Here is a 27,187-nt window from a genome sequence, read left to right as displayed (position 1 = left end):
AACCAGGCCACTAAAAACCACATGCCACAGTTGCTTGTCAACACGTATGGTTGTATATTTTATCCAAGGGCATTATTATTAGTAAAATATATTGTTTTTAACAAATAGTTTTCCATACTAATCAAACATATGAAAATAATGTGTACATTTTTTTTTGCAGAGCTGAAACAGAAAGAGGACTTTCAAGGAAACACATTATTGAAGGTATTTGCTTATTTATTTGTACAAATGTTTCTAGGCTGCTCACTTTAAGGAGTCTGGTTAGTTTGTGGGCAACTAAACAAAACAAGATCTCACCATTCCTATTTTGTATAGAATAATGCTTCATATTTTATACTCATTGAACTGCTGCAACAATCAGTTACATTATTTTGTACAATAATCCAAATGAAGGAACAGGGCTGAGAAATAGATTTAAATGAAAGTGTAAAGCAGTTTTGAAGATGCTCATTTCCACTGGAATTCAGAATGTTTTTGAGTTGCTTCTGCCTCCACTTTTTCCAAATCTGTGCTATAGCGCATTTCTTTTTCTACACAAAGTAGTAAACCATTCTACAAACCCTATGTAGTGTAGTGATTACATTGTTGGACTCAGATATGCTACTGGTTTAACCAAAATTGGAGAGAAAGAGGGGAGGAGAGAAGAAGAGGAGAAAATGGAGGAAGGAGTATTGTAACCTATGGAAACTCATCAGATAATTTTAAACCAGTATCTAATTCAGCCACACCTACTATAAAGAAAGAATATTTCCATGTAAGTCTCCTTGAGCTGAAAAGGTGTGATATATATTGAGCAAGTTAACCAGCCAAATAAATCTGTGACACCCCTATGAGATCATCAGGAACTGCCTTCTCACTTATGCTAAGATGAAACTCTCCATATATTAAGAGGAGTATTGAAGACACTTCTTTGTGTCTTACCATCATCATAAGAGAAGAAAGATAATGGCAATCAAGGCTGCAGTTCCCATCATTCTCAGTTCTAGCCAATTTGGAGAAGGTAGTTTGAAGATCTCATCTTGATACCTATTTTCTTTTGATGCACCACATTGAAGTTATATGTTTATTATGAAATTATTGTAATTAATATGTAATTCTAATTTATTCTTCTATTTTGGGTATTCAATTTGTGGAAAGTCTTAAATAATTTCTAACTGTGTGGAAAATATACTTCGGGGACTGGGGATATGCAAATAAATAATCCTAAACCAAGACTCGTATCATTGTGGCATGAATTTGATTAGATATTCCTTTCTACAACTGCTGAGTACCAGCTCCTGGATATCTCCTAAAGTTAATGCACTGTATGTACCATAGTCATTCAAAGTGCAAAGATCCATGAATTCAATTTCCAGTTGGGGGTTTGGATCAGTGGTGGGTTTCAAAATTTTTAGAACCTCTTCTGTAGGTGTGGCCGCTTTGTGGGAGTGACTTGTCGGCCATGTGGCTGGGTGGGAGCAGCTTGGCAGTCATGTGACTGGGTGGGCATGGCCAAGTTATAAAATGTGGTGAAACTCACTTAATGCTCTTGCTTAGTAACCAAAATGTTGCCTCAGAAACTCTGGCATTTGAAGCACGCAAGTCTTAAAGCTGTCAAGTTACAAGACCCTTGCACCCCTAACCCTTTAGAAAAAAAAAAAACCAGGGGTGTTCAAACTTGACAGCTTTAAGACTTGTGGACTTCAACTCCCAGAATTCCTCCTCCAGTCATGTTGGCTCAGGAACTCTGGCACTGAAGTGTGCAAATCTTAAAGCTGTCAAGTTACAAGACCCTTGCACCCCCAACCCTTTAGAAAAAAGGGTTTAGATAAGGCTCTTAGAGGCAGGCAGGGCGATTGGTGAGCCAGCGAATCAGTGAGCAGCGGGCAGGGCAAGCATGGTGCGGACGGCGGGGGGGAGCTGGAACCGGTTCTAAACGGCACAGTAGATTTGTGGAACTTCTTCTATAGAAGAGGTTAGAACTGGCAGGAACTTATCCCTGGTTTGGACCCCATAGAATAAAAACTGGCAAATTATTGAAGAATTCCAATATGTAAGAAAACAGTGCTTCCTCAAGATAAAACATTATTTAAACACAGAAAAGATAACACCAATTTCAAAAGAACAAAGGGAGGCGATAAACTCCAGGACCAGACGGAATACCGGTGGAGCTATAGAAATATAATAAAATAATATTGGAAGAACTAGGAGTGTTTAACGAAGTTTTAGGAAAAGCCAAGATGCCTGAATCATGGACGGAAGCAATAATATCGCTAATCCCAAAAGAAGAAACCAATCTACAAGAAATCCAAAACTACATACCAATTTCATTACTAAATTCAGATTATAAAATATTTGCAGCAATTATGGCAGGAAGAATTAAACAGGTTTTAAATGAATGAATACACCTGGACCAAAACAGATTTTTACCTCACAGACACATTAAAAATAATACCAGAGTGATTCCTAGACATAATAGAATATTACGAGGTACATCCAGAAAAACGAATGGTACTGGTTTTCCTTGATGCACAAAAACCATTCGACAACATAATTTTGAAATTTATAATAACACTATTAGACAGGATGAAATTCGGAAGAAAATTTACAAAAATGATAGAAAAACTTTATAACAGTCAGACAGCCAAAGTGAACTGATGAACTGAGAACTAACAGAGAAGATCAAAATAAAAAAGGGAGTCAGAGGAAGGAAGCAAGGAAGACAACAAAGCCAAAAAATAGTAGTTAAGGAGAATTAACACATATATATGTATCCAAGTGGTTTAAATTTACTAGAGGTAATCAGCCAATATAGCAGACAGATGAGTAAGATGTAAAATGCAAATGAAATATAATAGAAGGGGAAACAATATAAGGAGCAATATTGATTGGCAATTGCTATTAGAAAGAACAGGAAACTCCTGTTCATATTGTATTGTGTAAATGTGGTATATGTCTAAGTTTTGTGTTTTTTACATGTTTTTAAATAAATAAATAAATAAATAAATAAATAAATAAATAAATAAATAAATAAATAAATAAATGAAATAGTACTTCCTGTTGTTCAGTGTAACTTAAAACAGGTTGTATTTCTAAACCTTGCCTTTTGAGGATGTACTTTTAGGGATTGACTGGCAAATGCTTGCGCTCTCCAATCCAGTTTTCATCGTAATAAACAGACAGAATAAAGCCATGCAAAAAGAGAGAAAGATTCTTCTCTTGATTTGGTTCTTTTTAATAGGCAATATAATTTTACCTATACCCCACTCTTCCTTGAGGAAAACTTAGATGGATGATGCTTCTGAGCTATTACATTTCTTGTCATGTGCTTGGCTCTAATGATGCCATTTCATTTCTAGGATTAAAAGCCTCTCTCCAGAGACTGCAGCTTGAATATGTGGATGTGGTTTTTGCAAATCGACCAGATGGTAATACTCCAATGGAAGGTTAGCAATAAATTTAATAAAAATGTTTTGCTTGATTGATCTTGGCTCATAGGTCTATGCTGCTTATGGCAGGATAGAAAATTGTTGTCCTCAAGGGTGCAGGCAAATTATAAAAAAAACCCTCTTAAGTCTTGATTCTTTGGAGTCTTCAATATTTTTATTAGGAGACCTGTACTTAGAGTAACGGATTTGTATTTTCGTAGCCCACTTAATACTTAACTGTACTTAACTGTAAGTATTGCTGGAGCAGTTTTCAACATCTTTTGTTTGCACTGCATAAATGATTCTTTTTCTTAGTTATTTGTACTTTAATTGATTTAGGATTTCAAGTTGATACTGTAATTTCTGTGCAGCTCCCGTCAGAGATGGCAAAACCATCCATCATTAAATCATACAAATTTACATAGTTGGCATGTTCCATTTTATTTACAGTATTTATTTAAGACATAGATGGCCACCCATCTTAACTAATATGCTTTGAGTGGTGAACAAGAATATAAAAATACAATAAACCTACAAAAACTAATTAAAAACCAATTAAGGCAGATGACCTGGAACATATTTTATACCATAAAATATATACCATATAAAATGCATAGTTTTAGGAATCACTGCCAAAAATGCATACTGATTTCACAGTAATGAAATGGAACAAAAAAGCCCAAAGAAACCCAGTAAGAAACGAACTTTACATGTGAAAAATTAAAATTTGAGTATGGTCTAAATCAGGCTTGTCAAACTCGCGGCCCACAGGCCAGATGCATCAGATGCTGGCCACACCCATGGCTGGTTTAGCAAAGAGGAAAAGAGTCCTGATATATCATGTGCCACAGGGGTGGGTTGCTAATCCCGTTCCAACCGATTTGGTTGGAACGGGGCCGTCTTAGCGCCATGCGTCTCAGCGCCTGCGCGATGCTCCAGCTGCTCGCGGAGACTCGCGCAGGTGCTGTAAGTGCCATCCAGCTGCTTGCGGAGAATCGCGCAGGCGCTGTATGTGCCATGCGCCTGCGTGGAAGCGCAGAAGCCTTCAAAGACGGGTAAGGAGCGCGGGCGGGCGGGTGGGCCCTTCGCCGTTCCCAGAAGGTACTTACTTCCAGGTTCACCGACCAACCGGTTCGCGGGGACTGCCGCGAACCGGTTGAAACCCACCCCTGACATGCCACCACCGTGATGATGTGAATTTGACATCCCTAGTCTAAGTCAATGTTTTTCAAACTTGTTCCCTTTGAGATGTATGCACTTCAACTTCCAGAATTCCCCATCCATTACACGGGACTTGAACTCTGTATATCTTAAAGAGGCCAAGTTGTTTCCATATATACACGAAATCACCATACAACAGCTAAAAGAACTGTCTGAGTTTCTTTAAACTGGAGGCAAGTGCACCATCAATGAAATAAATTGGGTTATTAGTTGTTGCTGGAGGTAAAAGCAAGTCTAAATAAGGAAGGTTAGCCAACCTTCTTTATAGAGTTAATTTGATTGTGATTCATTGATCAGGTTATCAAGTTAATGTGCATGGCTTTAAAGTGAAATAGCAAATGGATGCAGTGCCATCCTTAAGTTAGAACAAAGAGTCAGGGGAAGCATATCAAAGTAGCTTCATTCCTCTAGCTGATTTCTAAAAGCCTTGGGTTCTCAGTGCTAATTGTTAGTTCCTCCTTGTCCTAGTTAGCATTCTTGCAGTTAGCACTTTCACATCTCATTATCGCTTGCAACTTTCTTCACACCTGAGTGTTCCTAGCGCCTAATTGATTATGGCCGAGCCAATGCTTAATTTTCCCAAGGAAGATGTACGTGTCTAAAGGGCTTTTTAGCTTTAGTCCAAGAACTGTTTCTCTGGATATTACAGAGCTTGTCATACCACTGATTCGTTCCTCCCCCACTGACTGCAAAGCTGCTAGTAAATATAAAATATATGATATACTATACATTTTCTGCATTTCTATTTCCAGATATCAAATTAATGACCTCCAATTAAAGAGACTAATTCTATAGGGGATTCTATACGATGCAGCTATCCTCGTGATAGCTATTTCTAAATGTTGTGCCAAAGCAGGTATTATTCAGAACAGACTTTGAAATGTGGTACACAAAGCCAACCTTCCATGCCCCCCCACCCACCCACACGTGTCTGGCGTGACTTTATCACACAGCTGACCTTGCCTCCTGAAGTCCTTGAATATTGGAAGAAAGATTTTAAAGAGATTACTCTATGACATGGATTGACACTGGGTGATCACCTTTTAAAAAATCTGTCCTTGCTCTCAAATATATACTTGAAACCTAGTTCTTTCAGGCAAGAGCTAATCGCTAGGAAGTCAGTTAAATATTCAGTTCCATGTCTAAGGATAGTTTGCTGTTGTTAATCAATAATGACATGTGTATTTGCTGGCTGCTATTGGAAGAGGGATGATGGTTTGGGTTTACCCAGCATCATTTTTCTTAGTCTTTGTACCATAATGAAAAACAACAGAAGCTCCCAGTGTAATAGGTAATGCTGTATTTTTTTGTTGCCTTACCTGGGTGCACATAGAACTCAGGTGCTAATTGATTATGTTTATTTTCAGTAAATATTTCTTTGACTAAAATATACTTCATGATAAAGAATGCAATCATCAGACCTTAGCAAAAGCAAATGATAATTGCATTGCTTTTTGCTTTCATCTTTTGCAAAGCCTTCCTTATCCCTGCAATAGTGCTTTGCCAATAATGCTGTGGTTTCATGTAAGACTTCCAAAAGCAATGGGAATTGTTTATTTCCTTGGACTGCTTTGTGTATCATCGTTTGTTTCTTAGTGATTAATCTTTTTTTAAAAAAAAATACTGCTTTGACTGCAGTATTCAATTAATGGCATTATTTTTTTCTAAACCAAATACACAAATTAGGCAAATTAGTTTCTTAACATATAAATTTTTCTGTGGTGCATTATTATTTTTTAATATAAAAATGTAAAGTATGACTCATCCCTTTTGTACAAATTAAAACAGACACCGGTAGCATTTCTTAAATGTTTGGTTTGATGTGATGTTTCCTGACGTTGCCCTGTGGGGATAAGGTTGAGAGCCTTTACTGGAGATGGGAAGAAGACTGCAAATTTGTTAGCAGATAATGAGCTTAACAGGTTTTGTGACTTGGAGCAAAATACACCTTTTTGTTCAACCAGTTATAATGAAGGTGGGGAATTATACAACAGGGCTGCAACTTTGCACATAGGTCAGGCTGTTTGAAATCACATACCATAGCTAAGAGTAATTATATTCAGTGGCATTTGAACTATCTATTCTTGCACAGGAATGTATTCATGATAATCATAACTGCATGTGCACAGTTCATTCTAATGGTGTTTATATGAACATCACTTACAGAGACAGTTTTCAGAATTATTGCTCCTCTTTAGTTGCTTACAGGTGAATAAGAATTATGGGGATGGGCTAGGGATCATCACACAAGTCTTGCTCACCAGTGACAATACAAATAATTGCTGGAATAGCTGGCCTCCCGGCTGTTGTGTGTTTGGCTAAATTTCAGGCCCATCTGTTTGCAGCAGTGCTAATCTCTTACAGTTGTTAAACTATATCTTCTCCCTGCTTATTCTTAGTATCCCTAGATTACTTTTGTGTGTTTATGAAGACTTGTATTTTGGGATTATCTGCACTGCACTAATCTCCCTCTACACAAACAACCTCAAGTATTACTTAACTGGGAAGCAGTGGGAAAAGTAGAACAGGCCAAATGCAAAAATACAAGACAATTCATGTGTGACATTCACTCCAAGCAGTGATTAACAAGGGTACAGAATTTTATCCATATCTATAGATGTATCGAAAGACATAAATCCAACATTAGCCCCTTAGCTCAGCACCCAACAATATCCACACAGCAATCTACAATTGCTACAGCTAGATATGGTAACCAAACCACATCTGGATTTCAGCAGTCACAATAAAAACAAACATATAATTCAAGGGTCTCCAAACTTGCAAATTTTAAGGCTTGTGGACTTCAACTCCCAGAATTCTCAGTAAGACATAGTTGGCTGAGGAACTCTGGGAGTTGAAGTCCACAAGTCTTAAAATTGGCAAGTTTGGGGACCCTTGATATAATCCATCAAAAATAGCCACCCTGCACCCAAGACAAAAGGGAGAAGGGAGGCTAGCTAACCAAAAGTGCTCATTTCATCCACATTGCAACACTGATGGTATTATCTAGCAGGGAAATAAAATGTCTACCACGCGGATATCAGCTCAGAACACTTGAAAATGAAATGTGTTTGGGTTTCTTTCTTTCTATTGCATCACGAATTCAAGAAAGTCTAACATGAAGTAATTGGGGATTACTTTTTAGTATTATTCTTATACTTTTAGAGTAGGAGGGCAAAGTTGGATTTCCTAAGTTTTGTTTTGTTTGGTATAGAACAGTGTTCTCTTTATATACATACAAGGTAAGATATCAAAAGAACATGTGGGGGAGTCAGGATAAAGCTTTGTGATGGAGAAGCTTCACTGAGAAAGAAAGAAAAGGGAAAGAACAAACTGTGCAAATTGTATTGTTGTCTCCAACCTTGGCACATTTACTATTTGTGGACTTCAGCTCCCAGTTCTACTGGCTGAAGAATTCTGGGAATTGAAGTCAACGAGTCATAAAGCCACCAAGGTCATAAAAAAAATAGCAATAGCAGTTAAACTTATATACCGCTTCATAGGGCTTTCAGCCCTCTCTAAGCAGTTTACAGAGTCAGCATATTGCCCCCAACAACAATCCGGCTCCTCATTTTACCCACCTCGGAAAGAGGGAAGGCTGAGTCAACCCTGAGCCGGTGAGATTTGAACAGCCGAACTGCAGAACTGCAGTCAGCTGAAGTAGCCTGCAGTGCTGCATTTAACCACTGCACCACCTCGGCTCTAGACCCACAAGAAGGTAGCCCAGGTCATGACAGGCGTCTGAAATGGGTTTCATTTGGTCTTGTCCTGCTTAAAATGCTTTAAAAAGCATCCCCCAAAAGCAGGACTCCCAACAATGGCTAGTTTTGGCTGTGTGATGCTTGATTAGTTTTCAAAACCATCCCTATTCTTTGGTAGCCGTTTGCACTTTCGCACATCACTATCTTCTTTTTAACAAATGTAAGAGGATTTCCTGAAATCCACAGATAAATTACTTGTGGGGAAATCTAATCTTCCTATCAGTAAATACAATTGGTGACTCTTTAGGCTTCTTCCTACTGCCAATAGGAACCTTCAAAGCAAATGAAACATGAGTAATTGAAAATGATTTCTTTAATCAAATGCTGGTTCTGGAAATGTTCTGAAGGCCCCAAACAACATAATTTATGCATAAAGACATATGCAGTGTTCTACAAGAAAAATATTTCTAAGTACTTAATCATCAGGATAGGATCTATACCAGTGATGGCTACCCTTTTCTGGACCGAGTGTCCGAAGTGTGTGCATGCGTGAATGTGCGCAAGCCCAAAACCCCAAAATACAATGCGTGTGCAGCCCCATGCATGAGCACACCCCCAAACATGCCCCACCCCCATGCATGCACACATGCCCCCCACATGCGTGTGTGACGCGCATGCATGGCAGAGATCCAACAACCATCTGGCCAGCAGGAGGCGCACATGCATGCACAGTGGAGTTGAACTGGGGCGACGGCTTGCGTGCCCACAGAGAGAGCACTGCCTGCTACCTGTGGCACGCGTCCCATAAGGTTCGCCATCACGGATCTATACCACCTCCATGCGCGCTGCATCTATTTGCAGCTTGTTGTTACTGTTTGACCAATTGCACAGCCTTGTTTCATGCTAATGCTCAAACCCACCATACTGTTAATCCTCAGAAGGAAAGATAAATACACATGGTAGAGCAGGCGATGGGATGGGAATGTTTGTCAGCATAGCTTACATATTTTTGCAGCTCTTGCCTTCGGTTATAGTGACAAGTATTTATGTGTCTAAGCATTGAAGGCTAAGTACTTCCATTTGAGTCACTGAACACACATTGAAATATTATCTGCCTCTGACAGCCTTCCGAATTACCCATTAAGTGAAAATAATTCAAAGAGAGCCTCTGTGCAGTGCTATACTTGTTCACTCCAAAGTAAGCGCTCCTTTAATTAGACTTTTTTTGCTGTGGGGAGGGGACTGTCCTTAGTCTTAATTCCTGGAGAAAGCTTGGACTAGTCCCTGCAGTTTTCTTGACACCATTTTTTGGAAGTGGTTTGCCATTTTCTTCTTCCTAGGACTGGCCCAGAGTCAGCCAGCTGCTTTTCATGTCTACGGGAGGGACTAGAACTAACAGCTTCCCGGTTTCTAGCTTGGTACGTTTAACCACTATACCAAACTGGCTCTTTTAATGAAACATACTTCCCGATATATGTCCCTCCAAATATTGCTCTCCCTGATGTGTTTCAGAATAAAAGTTCCAAAATTTCAAGCTACTCTGACTAATACAGTTTCCCCTTCTCTGAATATCTATGGAGATTTTCAGTCATCCAGGCCAAGGTTGTCCAAAGGTGCTTTTTTCAAAAGGCAACTGGACTTTTTTGCTTGAAGAGATTTCGCTTCTTATCCAAGACGCTTCTTCAATTCTGACTGAATGGTTAAGAATGGAAGGGTTTATGTTCCTTCATGGGACCTTGAGGGCACAGAAAAGATGTCGTCAACAACTGTCAGAAAAAATGGTAACGACCACATGACTGAAAGGGATATAAATCTTTCCATCCTCCACCAGTCAGTCAGAACTGAAGAAGCTTCTCGGATGAGAAGCGAGATGTCTTCAATCAAAACAAAGTTTAGTTGCCTTTTGAAAAAAAAAAGCACAGCATCCATAGTTTCTGGAAATATACAGTCCTAAGGACATGATAGGTATTCCTCAACTTACAACAATAATGGAGCCTAGAATTTAGGTAGTAAATCATGGCAGTCATTAGTTAAGGCACCCACATAACCAATCCAATTCTACAATTTTTATTGAGGCAGTGTAAAGTGGAATCTGGTAGTCATAAAGCAAACATGGCAGTCATAAAATGAGTCAATTCATTCCTATGAGTGATTTTTGTCAGACACTGGCAAAGACATCAAAAATTGCAGTCCTATGACTGCAGAATACTATAATCGGCTATAAAAAATGAGCTGGTTGCCAAGCGCCTCTCATGTGACCATGGAGATGGGATGACACCATCAGAACTCTGGAACTAGGTCATAAGTAATTTTGGGAGCAGTCCATTGTAACTTTGAACGGTCACCAAACAACTGGTTGTTAAGCAAGGACAACCTGTAGGTTGATGAAGATAATTTGGAGCAATTCCTTCTACCTGGTTTTCTTTACAGTTGAATGAACTCTTCCCCCTGTTAAATTGAAATATGCCATGGCAATAGTAAAGGATGCATATCATTTGCCATTTGTGGTCACCCCCTCAGCTTTTCTTCAGCTGGTTGTTCATTCCTCAATAATGTCATTGTCTATTCCACAAGGAAACCAGGAACGTTTTTAGACGAAGTATGAAACAGCTCTCTGAAAAAAATAGCAGATCCCACAGAGAGGTCTTTTATGGAGTATTGTACTTTCATCCTACCCCCACAAGGAATTCTTCCACTGCCTTCCTATTACCTGGAAAGCTGACTTGGAAAATGTGTTGGTCTCAGTTACTGAACCCTCTCAAGTTACAAATGAGGCTATGCTACTCCTTTTCTATTAAGAAAATTGGTCCAGGCAAAAGGGATCTTCTTCTCAACGGTGCTCATTATTTCAGTAGTCTCCCAATCCTAGAAGTCCTTCAATGGGCATGTTAGCCACAAGTCTCAAATCAAAAAAAGATAAAATAAATCCCTTTATTAAAAAAAATAATAATAGCCAAAACCCTTTCAGCTTTTACCAACATAAAAATTATAGTTTGTCTATGATGCATTCAAAAGAACTGAGTAATTGTGAGCTATAAACGTCTAAACCAAACAGGTATTAGAGCTCAGCCTCCAAATAAGCAAACAATAAATATCCTGTTAATAATTATTAGTGCTCTTTGTTTTCCTCACTGTAGGAAGAGAGTAGGAATGGCATGGTGGCCTAGCAGTGACACAATGCATGGTGAAGCAGTGCATGGTGGCCTAGCAGTTGCCTCCCATTCGGAAGGTTGAGAATTTAATTCTGGGTACATCATATGTTTCTCTCTCGGGGTGCAAAGAGAAAATATCTGCTGCGAACTCCACATAGGTGTCAGGAAGGACATCTGGCCTGTAAATGCTCAACTCCATCCAGTCGCCCCAACTTTACCCTGAATGAAAGAATTACAGGGTCATAAAAAGGAAGTTATTGTAAGAAGAGAATAATTTTAATTTAGGATGTCAAGAAACCAGGTGGCTAATAGAACCTTTTCTGACCAACAAATTTTAAAGGCATACACTTTGGTGAACCTCATGATTTGATATCCTCATATTTCACTAATATAGGCTAACAAGATATGTCAATCTACTCTGTTGTGAAGTCACAGTCTGATTTCAACAACAATAAATTCCATGGACCACTTCATTCCTTCACTTTGTATTTTGTATTTTACATTCAATCTTTTCTGACAGTTCATTAATTTAAATTTTGATCATTAGTCGAAATGTCATGCTACAAGAACTTCGAAGAATATATTCTTCAACTGGTTAAAAAGAAGGCCAGTTACTATTCTCCTGAACAGCAATAATGTTAATTTTTCATGGTATCACATTGTTGGTGTTGGAAGAAATGAACATCTGGGTTCAGTTCCAAGTTGGGAAAAAGACACTGGATACAAAGGTGGCTGTTTGGAAAGATGGTTTTAATGGCGGACAGGACCACATGGCTTGAAGTCTCACATAGGTGAGAGAAAGAGAGAGATTTATACTCTCTGTTGGACCCCACCTTAGAGCTTCCTGTTCCTGTGTAAGAATTGTATCCCATTGGCTGTCAAACTCCCAAGGGGTGGGGGATCTTAGCTAACTTTGTACGCTATCTGTATCCCAGGCTTGTTTGAGCCTTGCTGGATGATGTAATTTTCCCAGGTGCCATGTGGTGAGATGGTTAGAGGGCTGATCTTATCATGTCCTGAGTGCCATGTCTTAATCCCATCACCCTGGAGCTGAAGGGGGGAGAGGGAGCTGCTTTGTCTTTAAAACATGTTTCTCCTTTTCTCATCCAGGGAATCATAATATTCTGCCTATTTAATATTTCCTAGAATATTTCATTTTGCTAGGAGAGGGGTGGGTGCTAACTTCCTACATTGCTTTTGTTTTTGTTAAATCCCGCTGCTATTAAAAGGGCAATTTTTCTTATTTCATTTCATTTTTTATTTATTTATTAGATGTCAATCTCATCTTTTTCCCATAGCTCAAGGCATCCAAATAGAGAATCTTTTTTTTCTTTTTTATTACCATAACACTCTCAGGGATTATTGGTCTAAGAGAGCATGCCTTCCCATGCTGAAGTTGGGTCTCCTCAGTCCTAGTCCAGCTGCTTAACCAATACAGGTGGTCCTCATTTAACAATTGCCTTGGGGAGCAACCATTCAGTTATGATGGTGATGGAAAAGTAATTTTGCAATCAATGGCCTTATGACCTTTGCAGCATCTCTGTCTCTTGGTCTGGAATGGGACAACTCACTGCAACCAACTCGCCACAGTCAGCCAATTCAGTGTGGACAACTCACCAGGGACAACTCATTGCAGTTCAACAATTCAATTTAATTATTTAAAATAATTTTAAAATATTTTTAATGTTTGTCATTCTCATTTCATTTTATCCCCCCTTTGCTATCCATTCCACTATTTCTTCAATATTAGTGTAATTCTTGTCGCGCAGCGAGTTGTTCCATGGCAAGTTGGCCACAGCGAGTTGGCCACAAGAAGTTGGATGCAGTGAGTTGGATGCAGCGAGTTCTCGTAGACCCCCCTTCAATCACAGGTTCACCATTACAGTCCGTTAGTACACTTTCTCCTGTGTTCGACCCATTTTCTTGTTGACCCCCTTGCAAAGTGGAATTCTTGCCTAAACAAGCTGTCCCTTCCTGAATTGCTTTTCTCCTTAGTGCAACTCTTCCTTAAAATGTGCTAACTGCAAGTTAACAAGCTCAGTTCTGTGACCTTAATTAGCCTTCACAGCTGTTGCCTGAAATTGACAAGACCTAATCAGTTTCACATTAAAGACTTTTGTTTGCCTCCTAAGGCAAACGTCAACGCTAGCACATTCCTTTAATATGTATTCCCTATTGTGTGACTTCTTACTGTCTTGTAATCCCTTTCTCTCCAAAGAATGTAAATACAAAGAATGTAAGTCAATTCTCTTCTTGCTAATTATCCCAGGGGTGGACTGAGCATTTCAAAGGGTGGTGAGGGTGGGGGAAAATGGCTACAAGATTTATCCCTTTACCTGACCTCTTGTGAGTCCAGTTCCAGAAAATGTTCGGCCATTTGGACTTATCCAGCAGCTTGGCATCATATCTTATTTGGGCTCTAGAAAACAAAGGAAAGCTGAAATAAAATCATAAGCTCAGTTGCAGTCATGTGATTTTTTTCCCACTTAGTGACCCCTTTGCTTAACAAATGAGTTGCCATTCCCAATTGCAATCACTAAACCAAGACTACTTGTTTATCACACAGGCTGCGTAGCTTCCAAAGAATTAAAGAATTACATGTTCAGGTCAGTCTCTCAAAATATATGTTGTTTTGTAACAAGCCAAAATATTACAAACGTGAGCAAATCTTAATGATTAAAAAAACAGATAACAGTGGGATTGGGAGATATCTCTTAGATACTGTCAGCCTCTACTTTGCTTGCTTGCTATCCGCTGCCATGAAAACAGGGAGGGTGGGGGTTTGAGATATTTGGGAAGGGGAATTACTGGTGCTGGAGGAGTTATCAGGAAAGGAGTTTTGTTCTCACCATCTTCTGCGCATGCTGATGGCTTGTGTTTGGTCTTGGTCAAGGTCTTTGCATATGAACTAAATGAGGGCTTTTGAATATGCACCCCACATGACACCTTAGGGAGTTGCAGATTGGACATTGGGTTGGGGTAATTGGGGAGAGGATGCTGGAAAACGTTTACATGTTCGCGCCTTTTGGCTCAGATCTTGCTTTTCTTTCGCTGCTACCAATTCATATCTAGTAAAAATACTTTATCTCTATTCAAATGGAGTTGAGGTTTTTCTTTTTTTGGATATTCAAGGAGGCATGTCTGACATTATCTATATTATAAATTTCAGTTACTTTGTGGGTGGTTTGGGGCCAATCAGTGTCTCTCAATTCAGTGCCTCTTAACATACTGTTGGCTAGAAGAAAAATGGATGAGGAAATCTAGAAAAAAAATATTGAAAACTCAAGATAACATTCTCATGATGTTTTGGGAATGTAACTCTAATCTTTGATGGAGAATTTAAGAACTTCTCAAAACACTTGAGGTATCAGGCTAGAAGGTGTCCTTTTGAAATTTGCAAGCATAATTATATTATAATTATGTCTGTTATATTTGCAAGTACAGGTTTGGTTCCTAATCGTACTAAAAATGGTTTATTGAATAAATCACAATTGTTTTACAAACTGTAAAACAGTTTGTGTGGGGTTCACACAAAGCCTAAACTAAAACAAATCAATTTGCTGGCCAATTTCTCCCTACACACACACTTCACTTTTATATCCATAATTTTATTTTGTTTTTTTTACTATTTACTTCTATGATGTTAAGAGGATGCAAGTTGGTCAGGAACTTGCATTCTTTTAACATTAACTACTGGTCAGCAGTATGTGTGACTTTGATTGTTCTCAGATTTCCTCCTTCCCTTTTCTTTAAAGTTTTATTGTTTTCAAGCACCAACTCTTGATTTCCTCCTTCTTAATGATAGCATTCATGGACCAAAAGGAACTAGCTCAGGGATGTTGTGATAACTGTGTATCAGTGGAGAGAGGCTGTAAGACAATCTTGGACCCAGGAAGAACAACTAATGGAGGACAAAGCCATTGTTCACATCCTAAATTGACAGGAGAATAACTACTTGTAGGGAGCTAACCTCACATAGACTCATATTAGGAAAATCAAGAAGAAAATGCAAAGAACTCCACATGGTGTTTGTGATAATTACAACTCTCGCATCATGGTCTTTTGGAAATGTTCCTATTTCATGACTGCTGATGTGAGCAATGTTGCTATGATTCCCTTGCAGTGGATGGGAGCATCTGCGTAAGGTCTTATTTTCTATTGTGTGAGGGAAACATTAATGGCATCATAATTGGTACTGTTCTTAGAGGTACATGTAGGTTTTTAATGAAGCTCGGGAGAATAGTTTTTGTCTATGTTCAGATTGCTCTTATTTTTCAGACATAATAGCTCTTACCCCCCATTATCCTGTTCTTGACAAGACAGCTTTACAGCTTTATATCCCTGTAAAGAATGCTGGGTGAATTGTTTAGCCCGATTCAATATTCCAGGTGGCTCAGTGGCTAAGATGCTGAGCTTGTCGATCAGAAAGATCTAATGGAGTGAGCTCCCGTTACTTGTCCCAGCTTCTGCCAACCTAGCAGTTCGAAAGCATTTAAAAATGTAAGTAGAAAAATAGGAATCACCTTTGGTTGGAAGATAACAGCTGTTGTCCCCAATTCAGGTCTGAGCCTGGTGCCGAGCCAATGATGGACGCCAGACACGAGGCGCAGGTTTTCTGATTGCTTTTTATTGGCGTACTCCAGTGGTTCCCAAACTTGGCAACTTTAAGACTTGTGGACTTCAACTCCCAGCAGAGCTGGCTGGAGAATTCTGGGAGTTGAAGTCCACAAGTCTTAAAGTTGCCAAGTTTGGGAACCACTGGCGTACTCCAAGGAAAAGGGTTCCTGGTCAAAAGGCCAAGAAACAAGAACAAAGGATTAAGAAAGCTTTATACATTTTCACTAAAGGAGAAGGCGGGACAAAGTGAATAAGAAATATCCTCTAATAAACATTTTAGCAATAATTCTACAATTTGTTCTATTGGTCTATAGCTGTCCCAATCCTAAGCCTTGGCTAATGAATGCTCCAGGAGTTATCTAATAGACATTTCATTTGCTGCCGGCCATCTCTATTCCTAACTTTTAGCTGAGGTCTGCAAGTTGTCTAATTCTTGTTACTTTTATCAACTTTCTAACTACCCATAATTGCTACAAGCTTTAGACATGCCTATTGCCTGTTGATAAGCATTCTTTGTTCGTGCCAGACAGATACACACACCCCAATTACAGTCTTCCTGATTTACTTTCAAGTGTGTGCTTTAGCAGCCAGCCCATTACAGTGTTCCGTGCACCTTCAGCATTTAGTCATGCCAGTCAAATAACCTCAGAGACATCTTTGGACAGCGCTGGCTCTTTGGCTTGGAAACACAGATGAGCACTGCCCCCTAGAGTCAGGAACAACTAGCACATATGTGCGAGGGGAACCTTTACTTTTAATATTTCAGGGTTCAGAAGTCTAGTTCTCAGATGATGGGGAGAGTTGGAAACATTGTGTTTCATATTAAGATATATACATGGAACATTTAAGATGCATTTCAGGTGATCCTCATTGAATAACTACTTGTTCAGTGATGGTTTGAAGTTACAGCAGCGCTGAACAAGGAGGACTACAACAGATCCTTGTGGCTGTCACAATAATTCTGCAGTCGCACAATATTGATTCGATGCTTGGCAACTGGCTTGCAGTTGCAGTGTTGCAACATCCTGCAATCACAGGATTTCTATTTGCAATCTTCACTACCAGTTTCTGACAAGCAAGGTTAATGGGGAAGCTGGCAGGAGGTCTCAAATGTTAATCACATGTCTGCAGAATGCTGCAACTACATTGGATTTACCTAGTGATGACAACTGGACTGCCACCACTGCATGTCTCTGCCATCTTCTGCGATGTTTTTTTGACTTTTCGGCCTATGTCTTGGTATTTCCTATCAAAACTTATTCAGATTAACTTTTTGATATCAGTCATGCTCTCTTAAACAATGTTTAGTGTTTGCCAATTTATGTAGCATTATCATATCTGGGCTGCCCTAATTCAAGGAACCACTTGATGGGAGCAGAGTGTTCTTTACCTTTTTGCTGCCCTCTATTGGCTATCTGGAGCTTTGCAGCCCAGATATGGTGGCTGTACAGTATTTGGTCCATTCCTTTCATACTGGATCTAGAATGTATTATGCTATACTGGTTTATGTTCTAGCTCAGGGGTCAGCAATCCATGGCTCTTGAGCCACATGTGGCTCTTTCATCTTTCTGCTGCGGCTCTCTATCGCTCAAAATATGCATCACAACCATCAATGTGTGATACCTGCCAACATGCAATTTATTGAGCTTTTCGATCCCCCGTAGGATAAATCCAAGAAAAGAAAAGTTTCAGAAGAAAACAGAACATTTAATTCAACTACATATGCTAGTTCTGTGGCCGCTCAGGAAATAGTCAGGCACAGGAAGGGTTTTGTGGCTCCTGGTGTTTTCTTTTCGGTGGGTAATGGGTCCAAATGGCTCTTTGAGTTCTTACGGTTGCCGACCCCTGTTCTAGCTGGAGTTTCGAAGACTATTTTCAATCAGTCAGTCAGTCAATCAATCAGCTAGTTCGCTTTTCTAGGTGACTTCCAAATTTCCTTTCTGTTATGACAAAGATCCAGTGCTACACCTTGCTGGCAAAGTTATGAGCGATCATGTTCTACCCGTGAATGGAGGCAAGTTGAGTGGGACAAATGATGGCTTTAGGCAATCCCCCAACTCTTACACATAATGTTTAAGCATACATACATGTATGGATATGTGTACATGTGTGCGCATGCATGCAGACGTGTACTTAAACAAATCCTTGTGTTAACATGTTGATTGCAGTTTAAAATATCGTTGCCTTCTTCCTAATAAAAATGTAAAGATTTTGGTCGCAATCATTAATGCTCTTTGTTTGGAGCAACTCCTGCTTTTCTCCAGAAGAATTTGCATAGGATCAGAATATTAACAAAAATACAAAACAAAACCCAGAGCTAATTCATTGCCATCCTACCATATGTAGAGTTTCCATGGCAACTCTATCCTTAATGTCATTCTGAAATGCATGATAAACAAAGTTCCAAAGTTTTCGTCCTATGGATAAATTGTTTTTTAATGAGGATAGGTTGGAGAGCAGGGTGGGCATTTTTTTATTTTGCTGATTTATACCAAACCTTTGCAATTAAGAGCCATGCTGCCTAAGTTCATCAGCAGATAATCTGTAACAACCAGATGTTGAGCTTTCTACTAAGATAAGTTAATGAAATTCCTTAAATCTCATTCATACCTCTAGGACAGAGGTGACAGGAGGCAAGAAACACCAGAGCCAGTATAGTATTTCTCCTGGTGATGCAACATTTGTACTGTAATTATCCTCTGTGCTGTCAACCAATAGATTGGTGATGATGAGTAAGACAGTTAGAAAACTGGGAAAGTTAACTTGTTTTAGTTCTTTTCCTTTTTTAATGGGAAGTTCTTGGTATGAATTGGTTAGCTTTTTTATCATATTTCAATATCAGTCACACTGGTATTTATAGAACAGTGGAGGGGGAGGAGTTTACAATAATGCAATGTATGCCTCCCAAGTCAGTTCTCAAATTCTGCTGCTTAGTGATAGATCACATGATTTGCCTCCAGCTTCTGGCATCTCCAGTTACAAGGATGACAACATGATATTAGGCGACATGAGTTTCTGGTCTACAAATGAAATCTTGAAAACCCACAACCTATCCGAGAAAGTAGATCAGGGGTGTCAAACTCAAGGCCCATGATCCGAATCCAGCCTGTGGGGTACTTACCATATTTTTCAGAGTATGACGCACCTTTTTCCCTCCTAAAAGAGGGTGAAAATTTGGGTGCGTCTTATACACTGAATGTAGCCCCACCCACCCACCAGCCCCAACCCTTTGACCTCTGCCTCCCAGCAATTTACCTCTTTGCAGCAAATGGGGGCAGAGGCTTCAGTAAGCTATAGCAATCCCTGAAGCCTGTAACAGCTGATGATCGGAGAAATTGAAAGTGAAACTTGCTGTTTGCTCCACCTGGCAAATTGCTGGGAAGCAGATTTTTTTTTTCTTGTGCTAATCAGGCTGTTTGCTGCAAGGAGGTAAGTCAACAACTATAAATGCCTATACAATGTTCAAATTATTAGACTTATTTTTTAAAGGCTGCTTTATTATTATTCTAGACAACTTAACAGAATGAAGAAGCTTTTTAAAATAAATGCTTGATCTGAAGAGGCCCCGTGCTATTTTTTTAAAAAAGTGGTATTCTTTTAGAGAGAGAGAGACTAACTATACTTCCAGAAAGCACATCAATTTTAATAGCATTTATACAAGTATAGTCTGAAATATAGTACAGTATATTGTTTATACTGTTTGTTGCAAGGAGGCAAATTGCTGGGAGGCAGAGACAGATATTTTCCCCTTGTTTTCCTCCCCAAAATCTAGGTGCGTCTTATACTTCGGAGCATCTTATACTCTGAAAAATACGGTAGATCTTGCCCACGGGACCACCCTGGAAATGATGAAGGACGGCCCAAAGTACCTCTGCTAGCCAAAACAGGCTCCCGAATTCCGTTTTCAGCTGTGACAGCCTCCTGGAACCCTCTGCCAGCAAAAACAGAGCTTAAGCTCTGAGGGACTGCCTGTCTTCTGTGATGATATTCTCTCCAAAGAGAGAATATCATCACAGAAAAGCCAAGATGAAGAATCATCTACCAACTTCATTAGATGTGAATCTCTACCATTCATATCTGTACCAAGCAAATCAGTCAATACCTAGAAGCCAACTCAAGCGAGCTAGATCAATCATTTCTACCCAGAGAAGCCAATCCTGCGAGCACATAGGAACCATGTTTTTTACAGGTCAAAAACAGTACTTTAAATTGTATCCCGCAGCCTTCCAGCAACTAGTGCAATAACTAAGCATAACTCAGGCATAGTGACTTTCATCCATCGGCATGTAGGATATCACAATGAAGGAATAGGTCAGGTTTAGCTTTCAAAAGAGAGGATAGAATCCATGAAACATGGATTCAAGGCAGAGGGGGGAAAAGGCTCCTCAACAGTGAGAGCAGTTTTATGGTCAATCTAATAATGCAAAGATATAGTAGGTCCCTTTCATGGCATAATGAACAGACAGAGGTTATATAACCATCTGTTACTGATGCTTAATTGGGATTCCCATGCAAAGCAATAAGTTGTATTTGATGGCTTAAATAGCAAGCTGTATAATTTTGTCAAACGACCCACTGAAATTTATTCTTTTTTTTTTTGCATATATAAATAAACAGGATTTGTACAAACCCACCACTGTGGTGTTTGTATAATTTGTATTTTACTCAGTTCAGTCAGTTGCCTTGTTCTTGAGAAATTAAAATCTATGCGCCAAAAATCCCATTTAACTCTTTCTACAATGCTGCCCTCTTGTGTTATGAAACTAGTTTTGCCACATGTGTAATGTTGCCACACTTTCGTTTTTTACTTAAAAGGGATTGTTCACTAACAAAATTGTATATTAATCGTGTTCAAGTAAATTAACCTAATCTCTTTTTCTCCAACACAAAATGAATAAAAGTAATAATCATTACAATCACTGTTGACCACCATCCATCCTTATAAGTTGTATCTAAGATGGCAGATGGAGCACCACAATGCAAGTCCTGCCCTTTTTGATTGTATACCAGGGTCACACACACATTCAAGATGATGGGGTTTGCAGTTGTGAGACCAACCCTGTTGTCTAAACAGTTTTGATGCCTTTGTTGTTCCTGCTGAAACAACTGTGAGATGCAGTCTTTTTGTGATTTCTGGCATTGATTTCCAAGCTTTGAGGAGCAATATGGAGTAAAAAACTGTCTACCATCTGTCTTTGCAAGCCAAAACATCATCTTTCATTTTTAGTTTCATTTTTATAAAAGTAAGCATCTAGAAAGGATAACAGAAAGGTATGTATATTGTCTGCTTCAGGGATCAATTATCTTTTGAAGTGCTTTACCATTTTTTTTAATGTGATTGAAACATCAAGATATGGCCAAATCATGTAAGATTTCAGTCTAACAACATGAGATGCCATGATATTTTACACGAGAACAATATTTTTGGCATTCTTTGAAGAAGTTTTGTGAGAGTTCCAACCCCACAAGGTGTTTTGCTATTCAAAAATTCATTTCAAGTAGTCCTCAACTTACAGCCATTCGTTTAGTGACCAATCGAATTACAATAGCACTGAAAGAAGTGACTTATGATTGTTTTTCACACTTATGATGGTTACAGTATCCTTATGGTCACATGATCAGAATTCAGGAGCTTGGCAACTGGCATGTATTCATGCCAGTTGCAATGTCCCAGGGTTATGTGATCACCTTTTGTGATGTTTTCATAAGCAAAGCCAGGTTCACTTAACAACTGTGTTACTAACTTAACTGCAGTGATTCATTTAACAGCTATGGCAAGAATGGTACAATGGGGCAAAATTCACTTAACAATTATTTTGCAATGGAAATTTTAGGGTCAATTGTGGTTATAAGTTGAGAACTACCTGTACTTTCTTGTAGAGAAGTTCATAGTTAGAATTGAAGAAATGTTTGGTGATCAGTCTGTAAATACCATCTTACAACCAGGAAGGGAGGAAGGAATGAGAAAGAAACTTAAGATTTCCCTGACTTGGTTCTTTGGCATGGGATGTGTGGCAGTGAATCTTTGTTAGGCTTTCAACATTAGCTTGTTGTGTCCTGCAATAATAAGTGAGAGTTTATTCCAGTTATTCTAATGGTGCCTGTTTCCTGCTATGGCTTACCACAAAGGACTGACAGATATCATCCAAGGATGTTGGATTATTATGTCGATGATGGGTCATTGGTTGTCTGATGGCGACTCTCTCTAGTTTTAGTGGTTGCTTGAAAATCATCTCTGGATTAAATTTCACATTGAAGGTCCAGATGCAGTTCTCCCTGAGATTTCTCCCAAATAACCATTCAAAGAACAGCTCTTGATTGATTGATTAGATTTCTATGCTACTCATTTCACCTAAGTGACTCTGGTTTACAACACCATGACAAAAACACATGAATAAAATCCCAGATTAAAAACCAGAATTGAAAACAAGTCAAACTTTAAAGGAAAAATAAAAACAAAGTTAAAAACTCAGCAAAAGATTATGAACAAAGGTTATGAACAAAAGTTATAAAAGGTTAACGAGGCAATGGAAATGTCCTCAAGCCATCAGACATCTCCAGGGTTCTTACACCCACATGCTAATGGGCAAAGTCAAGTCTTAACACTCTTCCATAAAACCAGAAGAGTGGGAGCTCTGGAGGTAAGATGATCCAAAGGATGGGGGCAGCAGCTGAGAAGGCCCTCCTCTTAGATGCCACCAGTCAAATTCCTTGACCTACAAGAAACATAGCACGCCTCCATCCTTCACCTGGTCGGAAAGGTCAGTTCAGTTGGGATGAGACGGTTGCTTAAGTGCCAGGTTCCATGAAATGAGGAACTAGTAGAACTAATATCGAATAGACTTCCCCATCAGCAGTGGCTATACTGGCATGCTGGGTCTCATTAAGGCTGATATTACTCACTACAATGCATTTTCTTTTTTGTCCCTTCTTACATTAAATAATTGCAGGGCAATTAATCAGTATAAGTGTCATTTCAAATGCGTTATTATATTACTTTTACTATAAGAAGATAATTTTATTGCAAAGTAATTGTCTAACACTGTAACGGCAGAAGATTTTTTTTTCTTATTCTTGTAATTGGAGGGGAGGCTAACAGGTGATACCAATAGAAGAAGAGGTGAAACTGTGCAATATAATATGCTTGAACTATTTTACGGGGAGCTTCAGAATTAAAAGGAGAGAATAAAACAGAGAGAGATGAAAAAGCTTGTAATGTAGTTTATAGCTCAGTTAATACAAATTTCTGGCTATTCTCTCTTGTTCTGTAAAGCCTAAAGTCAAGAGCCTAAACTCGACCTAAATAACATGACTGTTCATTTCCATTCGCATAGTGAGTAGTTGGTAAAAGGCAACATGATTTCTCAGATTGAAAATCTAGGAATCTTGTTGGATTGCAGTTTAAGATGAATATAAACCAACATTTACCCCCGCCCCACAAATGCAGTTATTGGCTCCATCAACAAAAGTATACTGTCAAATTCAAAAGAAGTAACGGTTCCTCTCTGCAGTGTTAAACCACATTTAAGAATGCTACACCAAGTTCCAGGTACTGCATTTCTGAAAGACACTGAAAAATTGTGTCATGTCTGATGGACAACTAAAACAAGGGAAATACAATCTAATCAATTTTAGGTAAAAATGGTAAAAATAACAAACCGGTTGGGAATTAAGTAAGGGATTTCATTCCTTCACCAAAGACCTGGGAGAAGATCCAGGTTTTCATAGCCATTCTAAACAAGAGCAGAGTGGGACCATCTAGATCAGTGTTTCTCAACCTTGCCCTACCTGAAGATGTGTGGACTTCAACTGGCTGGGGAATTCTGGGAGTTGAAGTCCACGCATCTTCAGGTAGACCAAGGTTGAGAAACACTGATCTGGATAGTGGGGAAGACTTATTCCAGAGGGCGACAGAGAAAGTGTGCTTCCAGGGCCCCAATAGGTAACATTGTTTAATTGAAAGAACCTGGAGACTGCCAACCCTACAAGACTAAATGAGCCAGGCAGATACTTCAGCAGTGGTGGGTTCCTACCTGTTCGGACTCATTCGGCTAAATTGGTAGTGGTTTGGTGGCCTGGGTCGCTGGAACCAGCAGCAACCCAGGACTGCCATGCCCCCAAACCGGTTCTCCAGGCAGTGCCTATGGTGCCACCATCTTGTTTTTTGCTTCTGAGCATGCACAGAACAATTTTTAGCGCACGGCGCACCCACGAGCAAACCAGCAGTAGTGACTGCCAGAACACACCCCTGTACTACAGTATTGGAGACAGGTAGTCCCTCCAGTCCCCAGGCCTTATACCAGGTAAGGGTTTGTTGTAGATAATGACCAGCACCTTGAATTGTAGTTGAAAGCAAACTGGAAACCAGTGTAACTTACAAAGGAGAGTTGTTATGTGGGCATACTGAGGAATACCCTTCACTGCCCATGTTGCTGTATTGAGAACCCGCTGAGGATTCTGGGTGGTCTTGAAAGGGCAAACCACGGAGACTATGTTGCAACAGTCAGTGTATGTGGTGATCAGGCCATGAATGATTGTCTGAATCTAGAAAAGAATGTATCAGGCACACCAGTTGGTATGTAGGAACTACAGGTCCAGCAATATGCCCAGGTTGGGTTAGTGCAAGGGTGTCAAACTCGATTTCATTGAGAGCCACATCATGGTTGTGGTTGATCTTAGGAGGCAAAGGGTGGACATGGGCAGGGTGGGCATGGCCAGCTCGGCATCACTCATGTCAGGGGTTCCTGTGGCAGCCTGAGCACTCTGCCAGCAACACGGCCCTCGGGAGCTCCATTTTCTCTGGCAGAGACTTTCAGGAAGCCACTGTAGCCTTTAACGGAGCTCATGAGACTCTTTTTGCTGGCAAAGACACTGTGGATCAGTTGTTTGCTGTTTCCAGGGTGGCCCTGCCAGCCAGATCTAAGCACACTGTAGGCCAGATCTGGCCCCTGGGCCTTGATTTTGACACCCCTGGGTTAGTACCTTCAAAATAGCTTTATTCCAGAGTTTACATTTGAGCTATGCCAATGAAGAAAGACGCATATTTTAGTATCCATTCTTTAAAGATACCAAGCAAGTGTGATGTGACTTGATTAAGGCCTTTAGGGCATGCATGCATGTTTGGTGAAGCAAGGTGGCACAGCCTCTTGCATAGCCATAGGCATACCCAGAAGATTTTAGAAAGGCAGCCAAACAGAGACAGTCCAAATGTTATTCCCCCCTCTCCATCTGTCAGATATTTTTTTTACTCTTGAAGTGATGATGTACACATCACTATCTCACTACTTTTTATAATGCAAAACTCTCGAGAAACAGCACAAAAAATGAGGAAAGCTTCATGGTAACAGCTTTTTCTTTCTTCTGAGTAAGGGTGGATTTTATCTAGGATGGCTACTGGCCAAGTTGAATGTAGATGTATTGAAAGGGAAAGTGTGAAAAATCTTTTTAAAGTGTTCTTATATAATATCTGATATATATATATATATAACCTGTTAGTGATATTCATTTATGAGAGAAGTGAACTACATACAGGGACATGAATCCATAAGTATATAGAAGGCAATACAATACAAACCACCTTGGCACAAAGTTTTTTTGGGTTGCCTGTAAATAAGTCGTAAAATGTCATTAATGCAAAACAGCATTTCCTGCCTGTAAATGCAGAGATGATCTGAGAATGGTTGAGCAGGTGTGCCTGTTACCATGCTTTGAGAAGGGTGTGCTTCCTTCAGACCAGGCAACCTTAAACACTCAAAGAGCCACAAAGGTCGTAACTGGAAGTCCCCTGTTCAATTCTGGAGTCAACTGGAAGTTCAGTTCCCCCACTATAGAGTCTCCTTCTAGCACGGCATCCTTTTTCTTCTACCTGTCCTAACCGAAAGCCCTATCAATTGTGGAGCTAACCGGGGACAGGGAGCCACAGCAGAGGGATGAAAGAGCCACATGCAGCTCCAGAGCCGTGGGTTGCTGACCCTTGCTTCAGACCAATGTATGTTGAATGTTTTGTACCACTGCAATATGAATAACATTTATTGCTCCTTGGGGTAGGCAGATCCAGAAAGAGGAATATTTATTGAGACCAAAATTTCTGGTGTTAAGTGAGACATTTGTTAAGTGAGTTTTGCCCCATTTTATGACTTTTCGTGCCACAGTTGTTAACTGAATCACTGCAATTGATAAATTCGTAACACAGTTGTTAAGTGGCTTCCCTATTGATTTTGCTTGTCAAAAGGTTTCAAAAGGTAATCACATGATATTGGGACACAGCAACAGTCATAAATATGAACCAGTTGCCAAGCATCTGGATTTTGATCACGTGATTTTGGGGATGCTGCAAAGATCATAAATGTGAAAATTGGTCATAAGTCACTTTTTCCAGTGCCGTTGTAATTTTGAACAGTCACTAAATGAACTGTTGTAAGTCGAGGACTACAGTGTCCTAATCCCACTCATAGTTCTATCCCTATTATGTCCATGGGCAAGGTCTGAAGAAAATCTAGTAGGCCTTGTGATAAAGTTTGTGTAACCTAATTCATCTAAATGTATTCAGTATTTTCTCTACAGATTTTCTCCATCAAAGTGAAAGATGCTAGTAATGGAAGAAGGCTGGGCCAGTATCATATGAACTCCATTTCTCTTGCATAAATTGAAAATATTGGCTTCTGAAGTAGCCTGTTAATCTATTAGCATCTCTTGTGTAATTCTGCCTTTTTTCTGATTTAGAGATTGTCCGAGCAATGACACATGTGATTGACCGGGGGATGACAATGTATTGGGGGACTTCGCGCTGGAGTGCCATGGAGATTATGGTAATCTATCTTTTTAGAAATGAACAATAATCAATTAATTCACATTTAATTAAACATCAAGAATAGTCTGCCATAAAACAGCTGTGCTTCTATAGTCTGACTTTTTTGGGCCATGTACACGATGTTGCCATCAAATATTTTCGTCTTGTATTTTCATTGTGGGAAAACATCAAAATATTGAAAGATGATTACCTACGTCTCTTATGTTATCACTTTGGGATAAATTGTCGAAACATTGGAATTGGACCAAATGTGGACTCATGCTACAATTCTTCCTTTGT

The 27,187-nt window shown here is 39.5% G+C and overlaps 1 protein-coding gene across 1 annotated transcript in view; it reads left to right on the top strand.

Annotated features, from left to right (window-relative positions):
- KCNAB1 (potassium voltage-gated channel subfamily A regulatory beta subunit 1) overlaps positions 1-27,187 on the top strand; it is a 148,658-nt gene that overhangs the window by 111,633 nt on the left and 9,838 nt on the right. Inside the window, exons 7-9 of the mRNA XM_014053021.2 lie at positions 161-204; positions 3,339-3,425; positions 26,821-26,906. Coding sequence (XP_013908496.1) covers positions 161-204; positions 3,339-3,425; positions 26,821-26,906 — 217 coding nt within the window. The remainder of the gene's footprint in view (positions 1-160; positions 205-3,338; positions 3,426-26,820; positions 26,907-27,187) is intronic.

This window comes from Thamnophis sirtalis, unplaced genomic scaffold (genome assembly GCF_051295495.1).
Source record: "Thamnophis sirtalis isolate CommonGarterSnake01/CBP01778 unplaced genomic scaffold, rThaSir2_p1.2 scaffold_11, whole genome shotgun sequence".
NCBI lineage: Eukaryota > Metazoa > Chordata > Lepidosauria > Squamata > Natricidae > Thamnophis > Thamnophis sirtalis.
The sequence above is the reverse complement of the archived record's forward strand: the minus strand, read 5'-3'. Positions and strand labels throughout refer to the sequence as shown.